A 15,323-nucleotide genomic window follows, 5' to 3' on the forward strand; every position below is an offset into this window, starting at 1 on the left:
GAGGGCAAGTGAGTTTGAATGGAACTGCCACGTGTGTCTGCATCTGCTCTTTGTCGGTCTCACAGGTGTGGCCATGACAAGGTCCCTGAGCTCAGGAGGTGAATTTGTTGGGGAAACAAACCCCAGGTAGGCCCAACCTGAGCTGCAAATGGATTTACTCTCATGTCAAGTCAACAGCTCTGGAGAATATTGTTGCAGCACGATTGGTGTATCTTGGGCTGTGGCTGTGTTCACTGCCGCCGGAGCAATGGGATATACCTCCCTTCCAGCAGCCTCACCTGCCTGCCCTGTGGGTGGCAGCCAGCACACAGGCAGCCGAAGGCCAGCTATGGCTATTGTTGAGGCACAAATACCCTGCTCGGGAGAACGTGGCCCAGGCTCCACTCAAGACCTAGTATTTTCTTTTTTTTTTTTGAGACAGGATCTTGCTCTGCTGCCCAGGTTGGAGTGCAGTAGAAAAATCACGCTCACTGTAACCTCAACTTCCTGGGCTAGAGTGGTCCTCCCACCTCAGCCTCCTGAGTAGCTGGGACCACAGGTACGCATCACCACACCCAGTTATTTTTGTATTTTTTGTAGACATTGGTGTTGCCATGTTTGGCCAGGCTGCTGTTGAACTCCTGAGCTCAAGCAGTCCACCCACCTTAGCCTCCCAAAGTTCTGGGATTACAGGTGTGAGCCACCACGCCCGGCCACTCAAGACCTGTTGGCTCTTAGTTTGCACACAGTTCTAACAAGTATCATCACCTGGTTTCATGGGAGAAAGAATTATTGAATAGGTGAGAGAGCTGTTTGTGCTACCAGAGGCAAGTAATCTAATAGGACTTTCAGGCTGGTATCAAAGGAGGAGGCAGAAAAATGAAGAAAACCAAAAAGAGGCCCCACTGGGACCCCCAGTGGAGGGGCTGCCTCATTTCCCCATCCCCGGGACCCCCCAGTGGAGGGGCTGCCTCATTTCCCCATCCCCAGGACCCCCCAGTGGAGGGGCTGCCTCATTTCCCCGTCCCTGGGACCCCCCACTGGAGGGGCTGCCTCATTTCCCCATCCCTGGGACCCCCCAGTGGAGGGGCTGCCTCATTTCCCCGTCCCCGGGACCCCCAGTGGAGGGGCTGCCTCATTCCCCATCCGCCTCTGGACTATGACTGTGTCATGCGGAAAAGTAATTGCAGCCAAAGAAATGATGTAGGTTATTCAGAAAAGCTTAAGTGACCATGTGTATATTCTGTTCCCAAAGGTAGGAAGGGAAATGCTCCAGTTGAGAGCAGTTTCATTCAGAATGGGTCTCACAGAAGCCAGTACTGTTAGCTAGAAAAGCCACCAGAGGAATCTGCTCCTTCCAGAAAGATCTACTGAGCGCCTCTTACACCCCAGGGACTGAGTGCTGTGAGGTGGATACTATTGTTGTCTCCATTTTACAGATGAGTCAAACGGAGGCACAGAGATGCTGGATAAGCTGGTCACATGGCAGGGAAGTACATGCTGGGCTCTGAACCCAGGAGACTGATACCAGGGAGCAGGTCTTGCACCCCACACTGCGCTGCAGCCAAAGACAGAGACATCTGCCCCATCCCGTGTGAGGACCGGGTGATGTAGAGAAATCCACTCCCATCACCAGCTCAGAATAAACGACATGTGGCCCCTCACCAGCCCATTTCCCTGCAGACCCAGGAAACTGTTACGTCTGGGCCCCAGCACTTGCCCAGAGATCTGCAAACTTGTTCTATAACAGGCCAGATAGTAAATACTTCAACTGTGCAGGCCATATGGTCCCTCTGAAGCGGGAAAGCAGCCACAGATGAGGCATAAATGGATGGGCCTGGTCAGGTTTGGCCAGCGGGCCATAATTGTATGTAGACCCATGCTGGGAGCCTAGCTCAGAGTCCTAGCCTGAAGAATAAAGTCTTTCAAGTTTGGCCTTCCCTTATCCCAGGATCACACCAGTCACTAAGCCCACACCTGCTGGTTGGCCTGTGGCTGGAATGTCACCTCCCCCAGCCCTACTGTGCCATTGGCCAACTCCTACTCATTCCTTGTGGCTCAGGTGAAGCATCACCTCCTCCAGGAAGCCTTCCTTGCTGGTTCCAATTCACATGGGCTTCCCAAGGCTCCTGGCTCACCAGGTTCTACTGGAGTAAATTCTTTCCATTTGTTCCTCCCATTAAGCTCTGTTTTCCTCGGGGTAGGGACCCTGCCTTTCAGATGTCCGTGCGCTAGAGTCTGGCACACTGTAAACACTTGGTAAATAATGAATGAATGAAACACCCGTGGACCAGCGCTGCAGCCTGGGAGCAGACTCTGGGCTTCCGAAGCCATCTGCGAATGTGCATCTTGCTGCCTGGGGACTGGCCAAGCTCTGCCCTCCCCTTGGCCCTCCTGCTGGGAGCTGCTGCTGCATAGAAGGCCACAGCTGCTGTGCGTGGTTGACCCCAGGGAGGGAGGCAGCTGCACCCAATTATGGCTGCACCCTCCCCCTGGCTTTTGGGAGTTGCTGCTGCGGTTGAGAGACTCAGGGGCAGCGGTCTGAGGATGCAGCTGGCTCCTCACAGCCTGTCTAGGGTCCCCAAGGGGCCCGAGAGACAGAGGAGTTGCAGTCTTGTGCATTGCCTGGGGACTAGTCTTCCTGGCCAGGCCTGCTCCTCTCAAAGCCTCCTCTTCTCTGCCTTCTCGTGTGATCCTTATGACATTCACAGGTGAGGGAAACTGAGACATGGGGCCTAGACTTGCAGTTGCACCAGGAGGGCAGGAAGTCTTTTGGCCTGGTGCTCAGCTCAGGCGGGCCTCAGTGCCCACCTGACCTCTCTGGGCCTCAGTTCCTCCTCTGGAAAGGTGAGAATGGTGTGACTTCCCAGGGTTGGGTGGGACTGGGAGGATGGGTGAGGGGCTGGCCTGCAGTAGGTCCTCAGTTCGTGGCAGCTGCCATGGGGTGGTGGCACCTGCTCAGGCCAGGCTCATCTGGCCACATGGGCAGGTGACACTTCTCCAAGACGTGGCCAGTGTGGGACCTGTGCTCTCCTCTGTTCACAGCTGCCCTGGGCACCCTGGACTTCAGTCTGCTGTATGACCAGGAGAGCAATGCCCTCCACTGCACCATCACCAAGGCCAAGGTAGGCTCTGCCAACCTGCCCCCAAAGTCCGTGCCCTGGGGTCCTCAAGAGAGAGCCAAGGTTAGGGAGGCCAGACCCCCCCACCATTTACTGTCCAGGCTTTTGGATGTCTGTGCAGTGTGAGGTGTGGGGCCAGGAAAAAGTTCTTGCCTAAATCTTGAATACCCAACCCCAAGAAACACCCTGGTTAGTCAGGCATTTCGGGGAGCAAAGAAAAGAAACAGACGAGAATGGGAGGATGAAGGCCTGGACGGAGGCCCCTGAGGCTGGGGAGGAGCTGCTGAGAGGGAAAGAGGGGCTGTCCTGCAGGCCAAGGGAGGGCAGGTTGGGTGCCGGTGCCTCTAAGCCTCCCAGATGACGCCACCATGCACCCTGGAAGCTGAGTCACAGGAGGAAGCTGACGACACTGCCGGCAGGCCATCCAGGGCCTGAGCTCAGATGCCCTCTGAACCTCACTGCGTGGGGTGGGGTCAGGGGTGTCTGTGGCCCCTCTGCTGCCTGGCCCAGCCCCTGGTGCTTCCCTCTGGCTCTGCCTCTTGAGCCAGAATATGTCCACTCCATGTTCTCAACTGTCCTGTTCCCTTGCCCCCTCATCCCATTGCTCCCTGTGGGAGGAAGGTGCCAAAATTGATGTTCTCTCGCAAGGTAAGGGCCTGTGTGGCCAGTGGAGTCCCCCTAGTAGTGCCACGCAAGGGCCTGAGCCAGCCCAGCTCAGATCCAGCGGCTTCCCACAGAGCTGCCTGGGCTTAGGCCCCACCCAGCCTCCCAACCTGTAGCCCCCCTTGCTTTTCCTCCCAGCCTGCCAGCAAGGGCTGCCCTTGGCACTGTGCCCACCCAGTGGGACAGGCTACTGGGTGTCACCACAGGCCATCCCCCAGCCCAGCCTTGGCCACGACACATGGACCGCCACAGGCAGGTGCGGGCGCAATCCACCCTAGGCCCAGGGCTCTGATTGGGCACTGAGAGGCCTACACAATCCATCTCACCCCTGCCCTCCCCTCTAGAACCACCCAGGCTGTGTCTCAGGGCAAGCCCAGCCTTGCCTTTCAGGGGTGCTCCAGCCCACCCCTAGGGGCAGGGCGGAGCATTTGGCAAACTCCAGCTGTGCCAAGGTAGAGGCCAGGCTAGACCCCTCTCCTTTCCCTCTGCCCGGCTTTGTAGAGGTGGTCCAGGCCTGGGGACTGGAGGGGTGCTGGCTGCCAGGCCACTCTGGCCAAAGCCCACCACTTCTTCTCCCGATGCCAGACACCAGGGCCTTCCCTTCCCAGCTCCAGGTGCGTGTGTGTGCACACACATAGTCAAGCAATGTGAGAATGAGAGCCAAGCAAGGCGGGTTTACCCTTATGTGGGTCTGTGTGTGTGCATGTGTGGGTACTGTGTGTGCACATGTGTGTGTGTCCTGAACGTGGGTCTCTGTGCATGTGTGGGTACTGTGTGCACACATGTGTGTGTCCTGAACATGGGTCTCTGTGTGCACATGTGGGTACTGTGTGTGCACATGTGTGTGTGTCCTGAACATGGGTCTCTGTGTGTGTGCATGTGTGGGTACTGTGTGCACACGTGTGTGTCCTGAACGTGGGTCTGTGTGTGTGCATGTGTGGGTACTGTGCGTGCACATGTGTATCCTGAATGTGGGTCTCTGTGTGCATGTGTGGGTACTGTGTGTGCACACGTGTGTGTGTTCTGAACGTGGGTCTGTGTGTGTGTGTGCATGTGTGGGTACTGTGCGTGCACATGTGTAAGTGTGTGTCCGCTTGGCCTGTGTTCCTCAGGTATCAGAGGTGGGGATGGGAGGCCGGGTTCCTTGTATGTAAATCCAGTTCTGTAGAGAAGTGGGTGATACAGGCCAGGGAAGAGCTGGGGTTCTGGGGTGGGGTATGGGGAGGGGCCCAGGGTGGCAGAGCTGAAGCAGGGCTGGCATAGGCCTCTGGAGGGCCAGGGGGAGGCAGGCAGCCCCCCTGATAAGGGTAAGTCTCAGTTTCCCATCTGTAAATACAGTAGTTGATGGTCCCTGCCCTGCATGGCTGTTGAGAGCATTACATGAATTAACATGCAGCCCCTGGCGCTGCCAGTTCTAGGAGACTCTTGGTGGTTTTTTTATTGTGGTAAAATATGCAAATATAAATTTCCTATCTCAACCATTTTTTTGACTCCTCCCCTCCACGCTCAGCCATTTTTGGTGCACAGTTCAGTTGTGCTGAGAACCTTCTACCTTCAGTTCCCCATTCCTCCTCCATGGAGCCCTGGGGAGGCCACTGCTTTGCCTCCTTTTCTCTGGATTTGACTATTCTGGGGTATTCTAGGATCTGCATAAGTGCAGTTCCCCAGCACCTGTCCTTGGTGTCTTTCACTCAGCGGGAAGTCTTCAGGCTTCATCCCCGTCGCAGTGCGGGTCAGAACTTCCTTTTTCAGGCTGAATAATACTTGAGACTAGGAAGCTCCTCTCCTCAACACTTCGCCAGCAACAGCCTCTGAGAGGCCCAGTGCGGGCAGGGCTGGGGTTCTGGGGAGGGGCTGTCCTCTTAAAGCCAGAGCCCCCATGTGTTCCCTTGGTGCTGGCCAGGGCCTTCCTCGTGGCCGCCTCTGCCCATCCTTCCTGTATTCATCCGTTTCACATGGCCCGTAGAGACATACCTGAGACTGGGTAATTTATAAAGGAAAGAGGATTATCGGACTTCCCGTTCCACAAGGCTGGGGAGGCCTCACAGTCACGGCGGAAGGTGAAAGGCACGTCTCACACGTTTAGTGGCAAGAGAGAGAATGGGATCCAAGCAAGATGGGTTTCCCCTTATCAGACCATCAGAGCTTGTGAGACTGACTTACTGCCACAGGAACAGTATGGGGGAACCTCCACCTGTGACTCAGTTATCTCCCACTGGACCTGTCTCCCAACATGTGGGAATGGTAGGGTACAATTCAAGATGAGATTTGGGTGGGACACAGTCTAACCAGATCACCTCTGGTGAGGCCTCCCCTTAACCCACGGTGTCGGTGTCTGTCTCTTGAGGACTCCCTAGCTGGGGAGAGTCTGCCGAAGAGCCCCACTAGCAGCTCCTGGCCCTGGAAACAGGCTCCTGCCCTTCTCCCTCAATGGACAGAGGTCAGGCTCCGTGGGAGGCCAGCCCCCGAGAGGGCTGGCTGGAGAAACATGGGCCAAATGAAAACATTTTAAGCTACAACAAACAAATGTATAAGAAAGTAAGAATAAGACACAGCGGTCGGGCACACTCCCCCCTCAGGCTGGGCCACAGATTCCCAGAACTCTGCACTTCAGGCACTTGGTGGGAAAGGCTCGAGGCTAGGGTGAGGGAATTGGGTTTGGAAGAGCAGCCTTGTCACCTTGGGCACACGTGGGGCCACTGAACCAGGCCCCGTCTGAGAGGCAGCCCCACAGCGCAGGGCACAGCTCAGATGCGTCTCCTGGACCTCAGCCGCTTCTCCGGCACCTCGCAGGACCTGGTGTGCAGACAAGGGAGCATTGCCCTGCCTGCCAGGCCCTGTGTCCACATCGTCTCCCTGCCTCTCACTCCAGCCCAAGGAAGGTGGGACCGTTACACCCCTGCCCTTTTTTTTTTGTAATTTGAGACAGGGTCTCGCTCTTGTCACCCAGGCTGGAGTGCAGTGGCGTGATCGTGGCTCAGTGCAGCCTCCGCTTCCCGGGTTTAAGCAATCCTTCCCCCTCAGCTTCCATAGTAGCTGGGGCCACAGGCACGGGCCACCATGCCCAGCTAATTTTTTAGTTTTTGAAGAGACAGGGTCTTACTATGTTGCCCAGACTGGTCTTGAACTCTTGGGCCCAGAGTGCTGGGATTACAGGTGTGAGCCACTGCTCCCGGCCAACCCATTTTGCAGATGACAAAGTTGAGGCTTAGATGCAAAGTAACTCATCCACTTCCCAACTGGTGACCATGGGAGCTGAGCCCAGAACCCAAGCCAGCCAGGCCCCCACACCTCCACCCTTTGCCAGCGTCAGAGAAGTGGGTGGTTGGAAGTTCCCACCGAATCCCCCAGGGCTCCGTCAAACCAAGGCAGGGTGGGCCTGGCAGGGAGCCTCAGCCTCCCTTGGAGATGGGCTGGTGTGAGCAGCCATGCTGCCTGCTGACCTGGCTGGGTAGAAGCCTTGCAGTGCATCTTTGAATAATGTCCTGGGGTTGCCAGCTGTGCCTCTTAGATGCCACAGCTGCCTCCCTACATCCCTGTGCACCAGCCCAGAAGAAAAAAAATGCAGTTTTCAGAAACAGGAGCCTGCTGAGGTCAGCAAAGAACCTGTGTGTGCATGCTTCTTTTTATTTATTTTTTATTTTTATTTTTATTTTTTTGTGTGTGCATGCTTCTGTGTGCCCCAGCTGTGCACGCGTGGCTGGGTTTTCTAGAAAAACCAGTGTGAGTGAGGGGTGCCATCTTGTGGAGGGACTTCTGTGGCCAGTTTGTGTGACCTCCATGGACTGACTGGGAGTTGTGGCAAATATGGCCCAAAGTGGGGCCTGGTCTCGGCCTGTGTCCCGGGGTTATGTGGATTTAGGGTCAGTGAGGTACTTGGCCACTCAGGAGGCCGTGCTCAGAAGATGGGGGAGGGGAGTTAGGAGAAGGGCTTGGCCACAGAGGGTGGGGAGGGAGGCTCCGAGGAAGGGGAGCCACCTGGCTTCCAGGGAGAGAAGAGAAAGAGAAAGTCTGTCCTGACAAAGGTCCCTGACAGCTGCCCTGGGCCAGGATGTTAGCAGGAGGGGAGATTACACTGGCCCTGAGCTGTCCTCGCTCCCTCTGTCTGGAGGTGCGGGGTCTGGGGTCTTCTGTGAAAGGGGCCATGAGTGGCCCCACCCAGGAAACCCAGGGGACAAGGGCACCTGCAGGCTCCATCTCCCTGATTTCCAGTTTACACCCTTTGCTGTTCTCTGCCCAGGGCCTGAAGCCGATGGACCACAATGGGCTGGCAGACCCCTACGTCAAGCTGCACCTGCTGCCCGGAGCCAGTAAGGTGAGGGGTTTCACGCAGCCTTGCCCACCAGCTACACCTGCCCACGGTGATGGGGCCTGGACTAGGCTGGGGGCACCCAGGGAGGCCCACAGCTGCCACTCCCCTCAGAGCCCAAGCAAGCTGAGGGGACCTCAGCCATTCACCTCCACACAGAGCACCAGGTCTGCCCCACAGCCTGGATGCCTCCTGGGGACCTCATGTGTCTGCCTTACCTACCTGCTGATCTGGGGGAACCCCTGGAGAATTTACAGGCCTGCATTTGATGAGAAGCGTTTGCAACTGGAAGTTACTGTTAGGTACAAACGGAGGACTCTGTGGTTCAGTAACATTGGGAAACATTGGGAAGCAGGTTTCTGTACCATAGGACTTATCATGTAATGTGTTGATGGGTTGCTCCTTGACTCTCCGTAAGGAGGATAAAATGGGCAGCATCTGCCCAATATATTTGAAAACAGGATCCTTGTTCTTGCACTGGAGGACATGGGGGTCAACCACACGTGCACTCAGGACACCAGCGCAACAGGTGCATCTAGGAGAGAGGGAAAAAAGTCGCTGTTAAATAAAAGCATCAAGGTGACCTTGAGCTGTGGAGAATCAGAACCCAATTAGTCTTCCTTCTGTGCATCTGACACTTCAGTGTTGTTTTATTTTTAATTTCATGGGGCAGTCTGAGTTGACTTGGGGCTCTAAATGGGTAGGCCTGGGGTCCAGGAGGACCAGCTCAGAAGGGGCCATCCCCCTTCTCTAGGGAGACAGGGCTGTAGGAGAAATGGCAGTGCCCCACCACCTAGTCCTGAGGAAGAAATGGGCTCCACATGCCAGGCGGGCCTCCATGTCCTTATGCAGGTGGGCTCGGGGTGTGAGGGCCAGGGCGAGTGTGACCGGGGACGTCTACCTGACACAGGAGCTCAGGGTCCCCTCATTTGTGGGACTGGAGCTGGCAGTGCCTGGCTGCTGCATTGTAGGAGGTTCCCAGGACTCCCTAGTGTTTTATAAAGTGTGGTCTCCTTGTAAACAAGGTCCAGAAAGCAATGTGAGAGGGATTCCTGTGCCCTGTCCGTGCTGTGGAACCCGATGCTGCCACAGACCTGGAATTGGAAGCCGGGGCTGCTGACCTCCCAGCCTGGGCTGGGCGTGGCAGGCATCAGGCCAATTCAAACATGGAGCTCAGAGTCGATGGCTCAGGAGGACGGAGTGGCTGTAACATTCCAGCTCAGAGAGGCCACCCCCGAGGCATGCCGGAGGACAGGATGGGTTCCAGGCAGATGGGACAGTCCGAAAAGGCAGGGCCCTGGGAAGGAGACTCGGGTTCCACACAGGCCTCCTGCAGAACCCACCCCAGGCGTCAGGGGCTGGAGGCAGGACCCTCCTTGGATGAGCCTCTTACGGCTGCTGCAGCAAATGACCCCGAACCTCGTGGCTTGAAGCAGCGCGCTTACTCTCTGACGGCTCTGCAGGTGACAGTCCAACCGTGCTCTCCCTGGGCTAAAATCAAGGTGTCAGCAGGGCTGCATTTCTTCTGGAGCCCGGGAGCCTACCTCTTGCCTGGCTCTTTCCGACTTCTAGAGGCCGCCCACCCTCTGTACTGGCCCTCCCTCCACCTTCACAGCAGGCCCTGTTGCATCTCCCTGGCCTCCTTCCTTGGTGACATCTCAGTCTGACTTTCTTCTCTGCTCCTTCTGCTTTTAAGGACCCTGTGACCACACTGGGCCACCTAGACAATCCAGGATCATCTCCCTATTGTAACATCAGCCTGTTAACAACCCAACTCCACCTGCAGCCTCCACTCCCCTTGGATGTGTTGAGAACCTATTCACAGGTTCCAAGATGAGGATGTGGCCATCTCTGGGGGCCACTGTTCTGTCTGACACATCCTTTGATGCTAATAATATCATTTTTCCCTTCTCCAGGCAAATAAGCTCAGAACAAAGACTCTCCATAACACTCTGAACCCCACGTGGAACGAGACCCTCACTTACTACGGGATCACAGATGAAGACATGATCCGCAAGACTCTGCGGTGGGTGAGGGGCCCGGGCTGCTGCTCCCTCCTCGTCCCCACCCCCACCCGGCTTGTCCTAGTGAAGGCAAGACTGGGGGTCAGGCAAAGCTCTGTGGTGGGTGAGGGTCCCGGACAGCTGCTCCCTCCTCGTACCCACCCCCACCTGGCTTGTCCTAGTGAAGGCAGGACTAGGGGTCAGATGGTCCCCTGTGGGTTCAACCTCATGCCAGCAACTCCAGCCTGGGTTCAAAGACAGGCAGACAGGTTAGTCCATGCCATTGGAGCCTGGTGGATGGAAAAGGGTCACCCTGGCCTGTCCCCTGAAGGTGCTTCCTGGGGCCTCTCAGGGTGCTGGAGGTGGTTCCCTCTGGAGAACTGGCTCTCCCAGCCTCCTGGATACCCCTGCTTTCTCCTATCCCCTCCTCGAACTGGAGGACACTTGTCCAGGAGGACAGTGCCTGACATCATGCCACACTCTGGTCCTGTCACCCAGGCATCTTGTGCCTCTCCCTCTCCAGACCAGGGCAGGGCTCGAGAAAGGAGAAGCCAGGGCTGGCCCTATCCTCGCATACCCCCACCAAGCCCAGTGCGTCTGAGGCACTGGCTGTGCCTCTTCCCCTCACCCCCGCCAGGATCTCCGTGTGCGATGAGGACAAATTCCGGCACAATGAGTTCATCGGGGAGACGCGAGTGCCTCTGAAGAAGCTGAAACCCAACCACACCAAGACATTTAGCATCTGCCTGGAGAAGCAGCTGCCGGTGAGAGCATTTCTTGAGCACCTGTGGTATACCTGGCTCAGCGGCAGGTGCTGAGAAGACAGAACTTCCTGCCTATGATGGGCTAATGAGGGGCAGAGTGAGAGGGGAGGGGAGATTGAGGAGGCGAGCTTGAAGAGGCGAGGGACTGGAGGCGAGGAAGGACCATGGCTTTCACTCTGAGTGGCCACGGGAGGTGCCAAGCAGAGGGAACGCAGGGGATGACATTTTACCAGGCTTGCTGGCCCTGGGCTCAGGAAGTCTAGAAGAAGAAGGAGGAGAGGGCTAGAGGCCCGGGGAGACAGGGGAGATGGGGAGGCCCTGACCTGGCCTCTGCGGCAGGAGGGGGCTTTATTCTGGACCGGATGTACAGGTAGCAGATAGGACTTCGTTGGGTGAGGGGAGGGCAGGCCTGAGGTTTGGAGTCTGAGCCCCTGAAGCCTGAGAGGCTGTTCACTGTGTCCAGAGGACTGGGGCAGGGACCACAGGCAGGTGGGACACTCAAGGAGCGTGCTTGGAACATGTTAGACTTGAGTGCCTGTGAGATACGCAGAGGAGACAGAAGAGTATCCTTTCCGGAAAATGGCACTTGTCTGAACATTATGTAAGAAGAGATTTTGCCCCCGGCCTGCTCCAGCAGCTACGCCCTCCTGAGTCTTGGTGTATATAGGGCTGGCAAAGCCCTTATGAACCAGGTGAAGGCCCTCTCACCAGGGTTCCCCAGTGCCACCAGGGTCAAGAGAAATGCTGGCCCTCAGCCCTCTAGTGTTCAGGGCACAGGCAGAGGCATGGTCCCCTTCCTGGCACATAGTCCCCTTAGAGGTCTGGGCAAGGGGCAAGTTCAGGAGGACAAAGCCCAGCAGCTGTCCCCAGTGTGCCCAGCCCCAGTGGGGCCAGGAAATGTGGACTCACGTCCAGCTTAACCCAAGTCAAGCCCTGGGAACAAGTCAGCCTGTGACTGGGGCTTCCTCCCAGAGTCCCAGTTCTGTCCTTCCGCATCACTTGGTCCAGTTTTATTTCCTTATCACGTTCTCTCCCACCCAGACATTTGCGGGATGGATGTAACTTTTTCTGTGTTATTATTAGTTGCTAACCACAGGTAACCTGGTTTTCCCACACGATCTATGTCACTTAAGAAAGGCAACATCAGCCCTGCTGTAGTTCCTGAGTTTTAATTACCGGCATAAACAACCACGTGGATGTGTTCATGGGGTGTCTGTGTGTGTGTGTGTGTATGTGCCCATATGTGAACTGTATGTGTGAGAGTGTCTATGTGTGTTGGTGAAAGTGTGTGCGTGCCTGTGCATGGCCATGTTCAGGGCATTGCTGGATGTGCTACCAGCTCATTGGTGTAGTTCAGGGACACACAGTGGCCACAGGAGTGCAGTTTGTGTTACCCCCCGGCAGTAAAGCCACATTCTGGTGATACTTTTGTTTGTTTATTTTTATGTTTTTTTGAGACAGAGTCTTGCTCTGTCACCCAGGCTGGAATGCAGTGGCACAATCTCGGCTCACTGCAACCTCTACCTTCTGGGTTCAAGTGATTCTCGTGTCTCAGCCTCCTGAGTAGCTGGGATTACAGGCACGTGCCACCACACCCAGCTAATTTTTGTATTTTTAGCAGAGACGAGGTTTCACTATGTTGGCCAAGCCAAACTCGAACTCCTAACTGATCCATCTGCCTCAACCTCCCAAAGTGCTGGGAATACAGGTGTAAGCCCCCATGCCTGGCTAATTTTTGTATTGTTAGTAGAGATGGGTTTGCCACATTGGCCAGTGATCCCCCTGCCTCGGCCTCCCAGAATGCTGGGATTATAGGGATGAGCCCCTGTGCCAGGCCTCTGGTGTACATTTTAGATTTTACAGTCTGAACATTATCTCTTTTAAGTCAATACTGACTCATACCCAATGGTCTTCTTATGAAACAACCCAAAATACCATATCCCACCCCTGAAAAAACAGCTGAAAATATCCCTGCTATTTTGTTTTGTTTTATTTTGTTTGAGATGGAGTCTTGCACTCTTTTGCCCAGGCTGGAGTGCAGTGGCATGATCTCAGCTCATGGTAACCTCTGTTTCCCGGGTTCAAGTGATTCTCCCGCTTCAGCCTCCCAAGTTGCTGGGATTACAGGCACCTGCCACCATGCCTCACTAATTTTTGTTTTTAGTAGGGACGGTGTTTCATCATGTTGACCAGGGTGGTCTTGAACACTTGACCTCAGGTGATCCACCTGCCTCAGCCTTCCAGAGTACTGGGGTTACAGACATGCACCACCACGCCTGGCCCCTGCTGGTTTATATTAATTTTCACATCACACACACTGACATAAGCAGCATGGTGCATTGAGGCCCTCACACAGAAAGCTCAACCTGAGGGGCAAATAGTGAGATCTTGTGGGCCTGGCCTGATCCATTGGGAACGGCTGCCCGAGCACTGTTGAGAAGGATTCTGAGGTGGCATTGGAGCTCAGAGTAAATGCTGGGATAGATTAGCCATGTCTACTGTGGGCTTGGGAGGTGGGGAAGGTGGTCCTTGGGGACATGTGTGTCCTCCCTGCTAGACATCCCTGCTCACCTCACAGGAGTCTCAACTCCAGAAAAGGTTAGATGTAGCTACAGAGGGACTTACTTGGTACCAGGCAGGGCACAGTTGTGAGCAACAGGATGTGGCTGGGGCTGCTTAGGAGAGGAGCCTTGTGGAGTCCTAAGGGGACCCAGGGTTCAAGCTGGTGTTTCTTGTTTGGCTCAGGGCCTAGGAGAAGGAGTTTGGGGTGTGTAGCAGCCAAAAGGAAGAGGCCGGGTGGTCTGGGGAGGGCAAGGAGTGGAGAAGCATCAGGCTGGCTGGGGATGGGGAGGCCTGGAAGTGAGATCTGCCCCAAGAGGAGGCACCAGGCAGCTGCTGGGGTACAGCACTGAATGGCCTCCCCAGCTGGCTCTCAGCTTTCCCAGGGGAGGAATGTACCAGAGCTCTGTCTTCTGGGTTCTGCTGAGTGAGCCACGTCCAGCTCCCTGAGAGGCATCTTTGGGGGACTGGGGCTAGGACGACCTTTTTCCATCCACCAGGCTCCATTGGCATGGGCAGACCTTTCTGCCTTTCTTTGAAACCCCCCCAGGCTGGAGTTGGTTGCATGAGGTTGAACCCATAGGGTACCACCTGTCCCTCCATTCCTGCCTTCACTAGGACAAGCCTCCAGTGGGCACTTAGTGCCAGGCTGTTGCCCGGCCCTGAGGTATTAAAGATGATACAGGTATTAGCCAGACATGATGGCTCATAACTGTAATCCCAGCACTTTGGGAGGCTGAAGCATGTGCATCATTTGAGGTCAGGAGTTCGAGACCAGCTTGGTAAAAATGGCAAAGCCCCATCTCTGCCAAAAAATACAAAAATTAGGCGGGTATGGTGGTACATGCCTGTAGTCCCAGCTGCTCAGGAGGCTGAGGAAGGAGAATCGCTTGAACCTGGGAGACAGAGGTTGTAGTAAGCCAAGATTGTGCCACTGCACTCTAGCCTGGGTGACAAGAGCAAGTCTTCGTCTCAAAAAAGAAGTTACAGGCAGAGTTCCAACTTCAAGGAATTTAGAGGCTGGGACAGACCTATGAAGAAGCAGGGGACCACCCAGACAGGACAGAAGCCGAGGCAGTGGGATCACCGAGGGGACAGGCAGCCCACCCTGAGGGTCAGAAACGCCTCCCAGTCTGGTGCCACTTGCACTGAGCTTAGGCCCAGAGGACCAGGAATTTATCAAGCAGTGAACACAGAGGAGGGTGTTCGAGCTGTGGATACAGCATGTGCAGAGGCATGGAGGTGGGACCCGGCTTCAAAGCCTTGGGACTATAGAGAAAGTCAGGCAGGCTGTGAGGTAGGACGAGGCAGAAAACCATCTGTGGAAGCCAAGGGCGCCAGGCTCAGCACTGCAGACTGCTGTGAAGGGCCAGTTCACGCATATGTCAGGCCCTGTGTGCCACGTGGTGTGTAGTCACCATGCAGCTCTGTCCTTAGAGCAAAGGCAGCCATAGAGAAGGCGTCAAGGAGCTGGCAAGGCTGTGTTGTAATAACATATTATCAATGGGAGCTGAAGTGTGAATTTCATATCATTTTCATGTGCCACAAAATACTTTTCATTTTTCTTTCTGCTACTCAAAAAAGTAAGAACCAGCTGGGCACGGTGGCTCACACCTGTAATCCCAGCACTTTGGAAGGCCAAGGTAGGAGGATCTCTTGAGCCCAGGAGTTTGAGATCAGCTTGGGCAACATTGTGACTCCAGTCTCTATTTTGTTTTTTAAACAATTTTTTTAAAAAGTGTAAGAGCTACTCTCAGCTCATGTTCCACACAGAGCCAGGCATCGGACCTGATCTGGCCCCTGGGCTGCAGTTGCCAACCCCTGTGCTGGCCCTTGCTGGGCTGTGAAGGTCACCCCAGACCAGGCAGCCAAGAACAGGGAGTGAGAGGGCAGATTCATCCCCGGCAGAAACCTTGGGAGGGAA

The 15,323-nt window shown here is 55.4% G+C and overlaps 1 protein-coding gene across 5 annotated transcripts in view; it reads left to right on the forward strand.

The window, feature by feature from the left end:
* The window catches only part of DOC2B (double C2 domain beta), a 34,440-nt gene that overhangs the window by 5,901 nt on the left and 13,216 nt on the right, over window positions 1-15,323 (forward strand). For 3 of the 5 annotated variants that reach the window (XR_013535371.1, XM_035299285.3, XM_035299286.3), the window contains exons 2-6: window positions 3,025-3,104; window positions 3,723-3,749; window positions 8,005-8,079; window positions 9,990-10,099; window positions 10,714-10,840. Coding sequence is in view for 4 of the 5 variants with exons in the window: in XM_035299285.3 (XP_035155176.1) it covers window positions 3,025-3,104; window positions 3,723-3,749; window positions 8,005-8,079; window positions 9,990-10,099; window positions 10,714-10,840 (419 nt within the window). In the remaining variant the exon portion in view is untranslated. The remainder of the gene's footprint in view (window positions 1-3,024; window positions 3,105-3,722; window positions 3,750-8,004; window positions 8,080-9,989; window positions 10,100-10,713; window positions 10,841-15,323) is intronic. The other 2 variants (XM_035299287.3, XM_002763961.6) reach the window with 1 other exon arrangement.

The sequence above is a fragment of the Callithrix jacchus genome, chromosome 5, assembly GCF_049354715.1.
Source record: "Callithrix jacchus isolate 240 chromosome 5, calJac240_pri, whole genome shotgun sequence".
Taxonomy (NCBI): domain Eukaryota; kingdom Metazoa; phylum Chordata; class Mammalia; order Primates; family Cebidae; genus Callithrix; species Callithrix jacchus.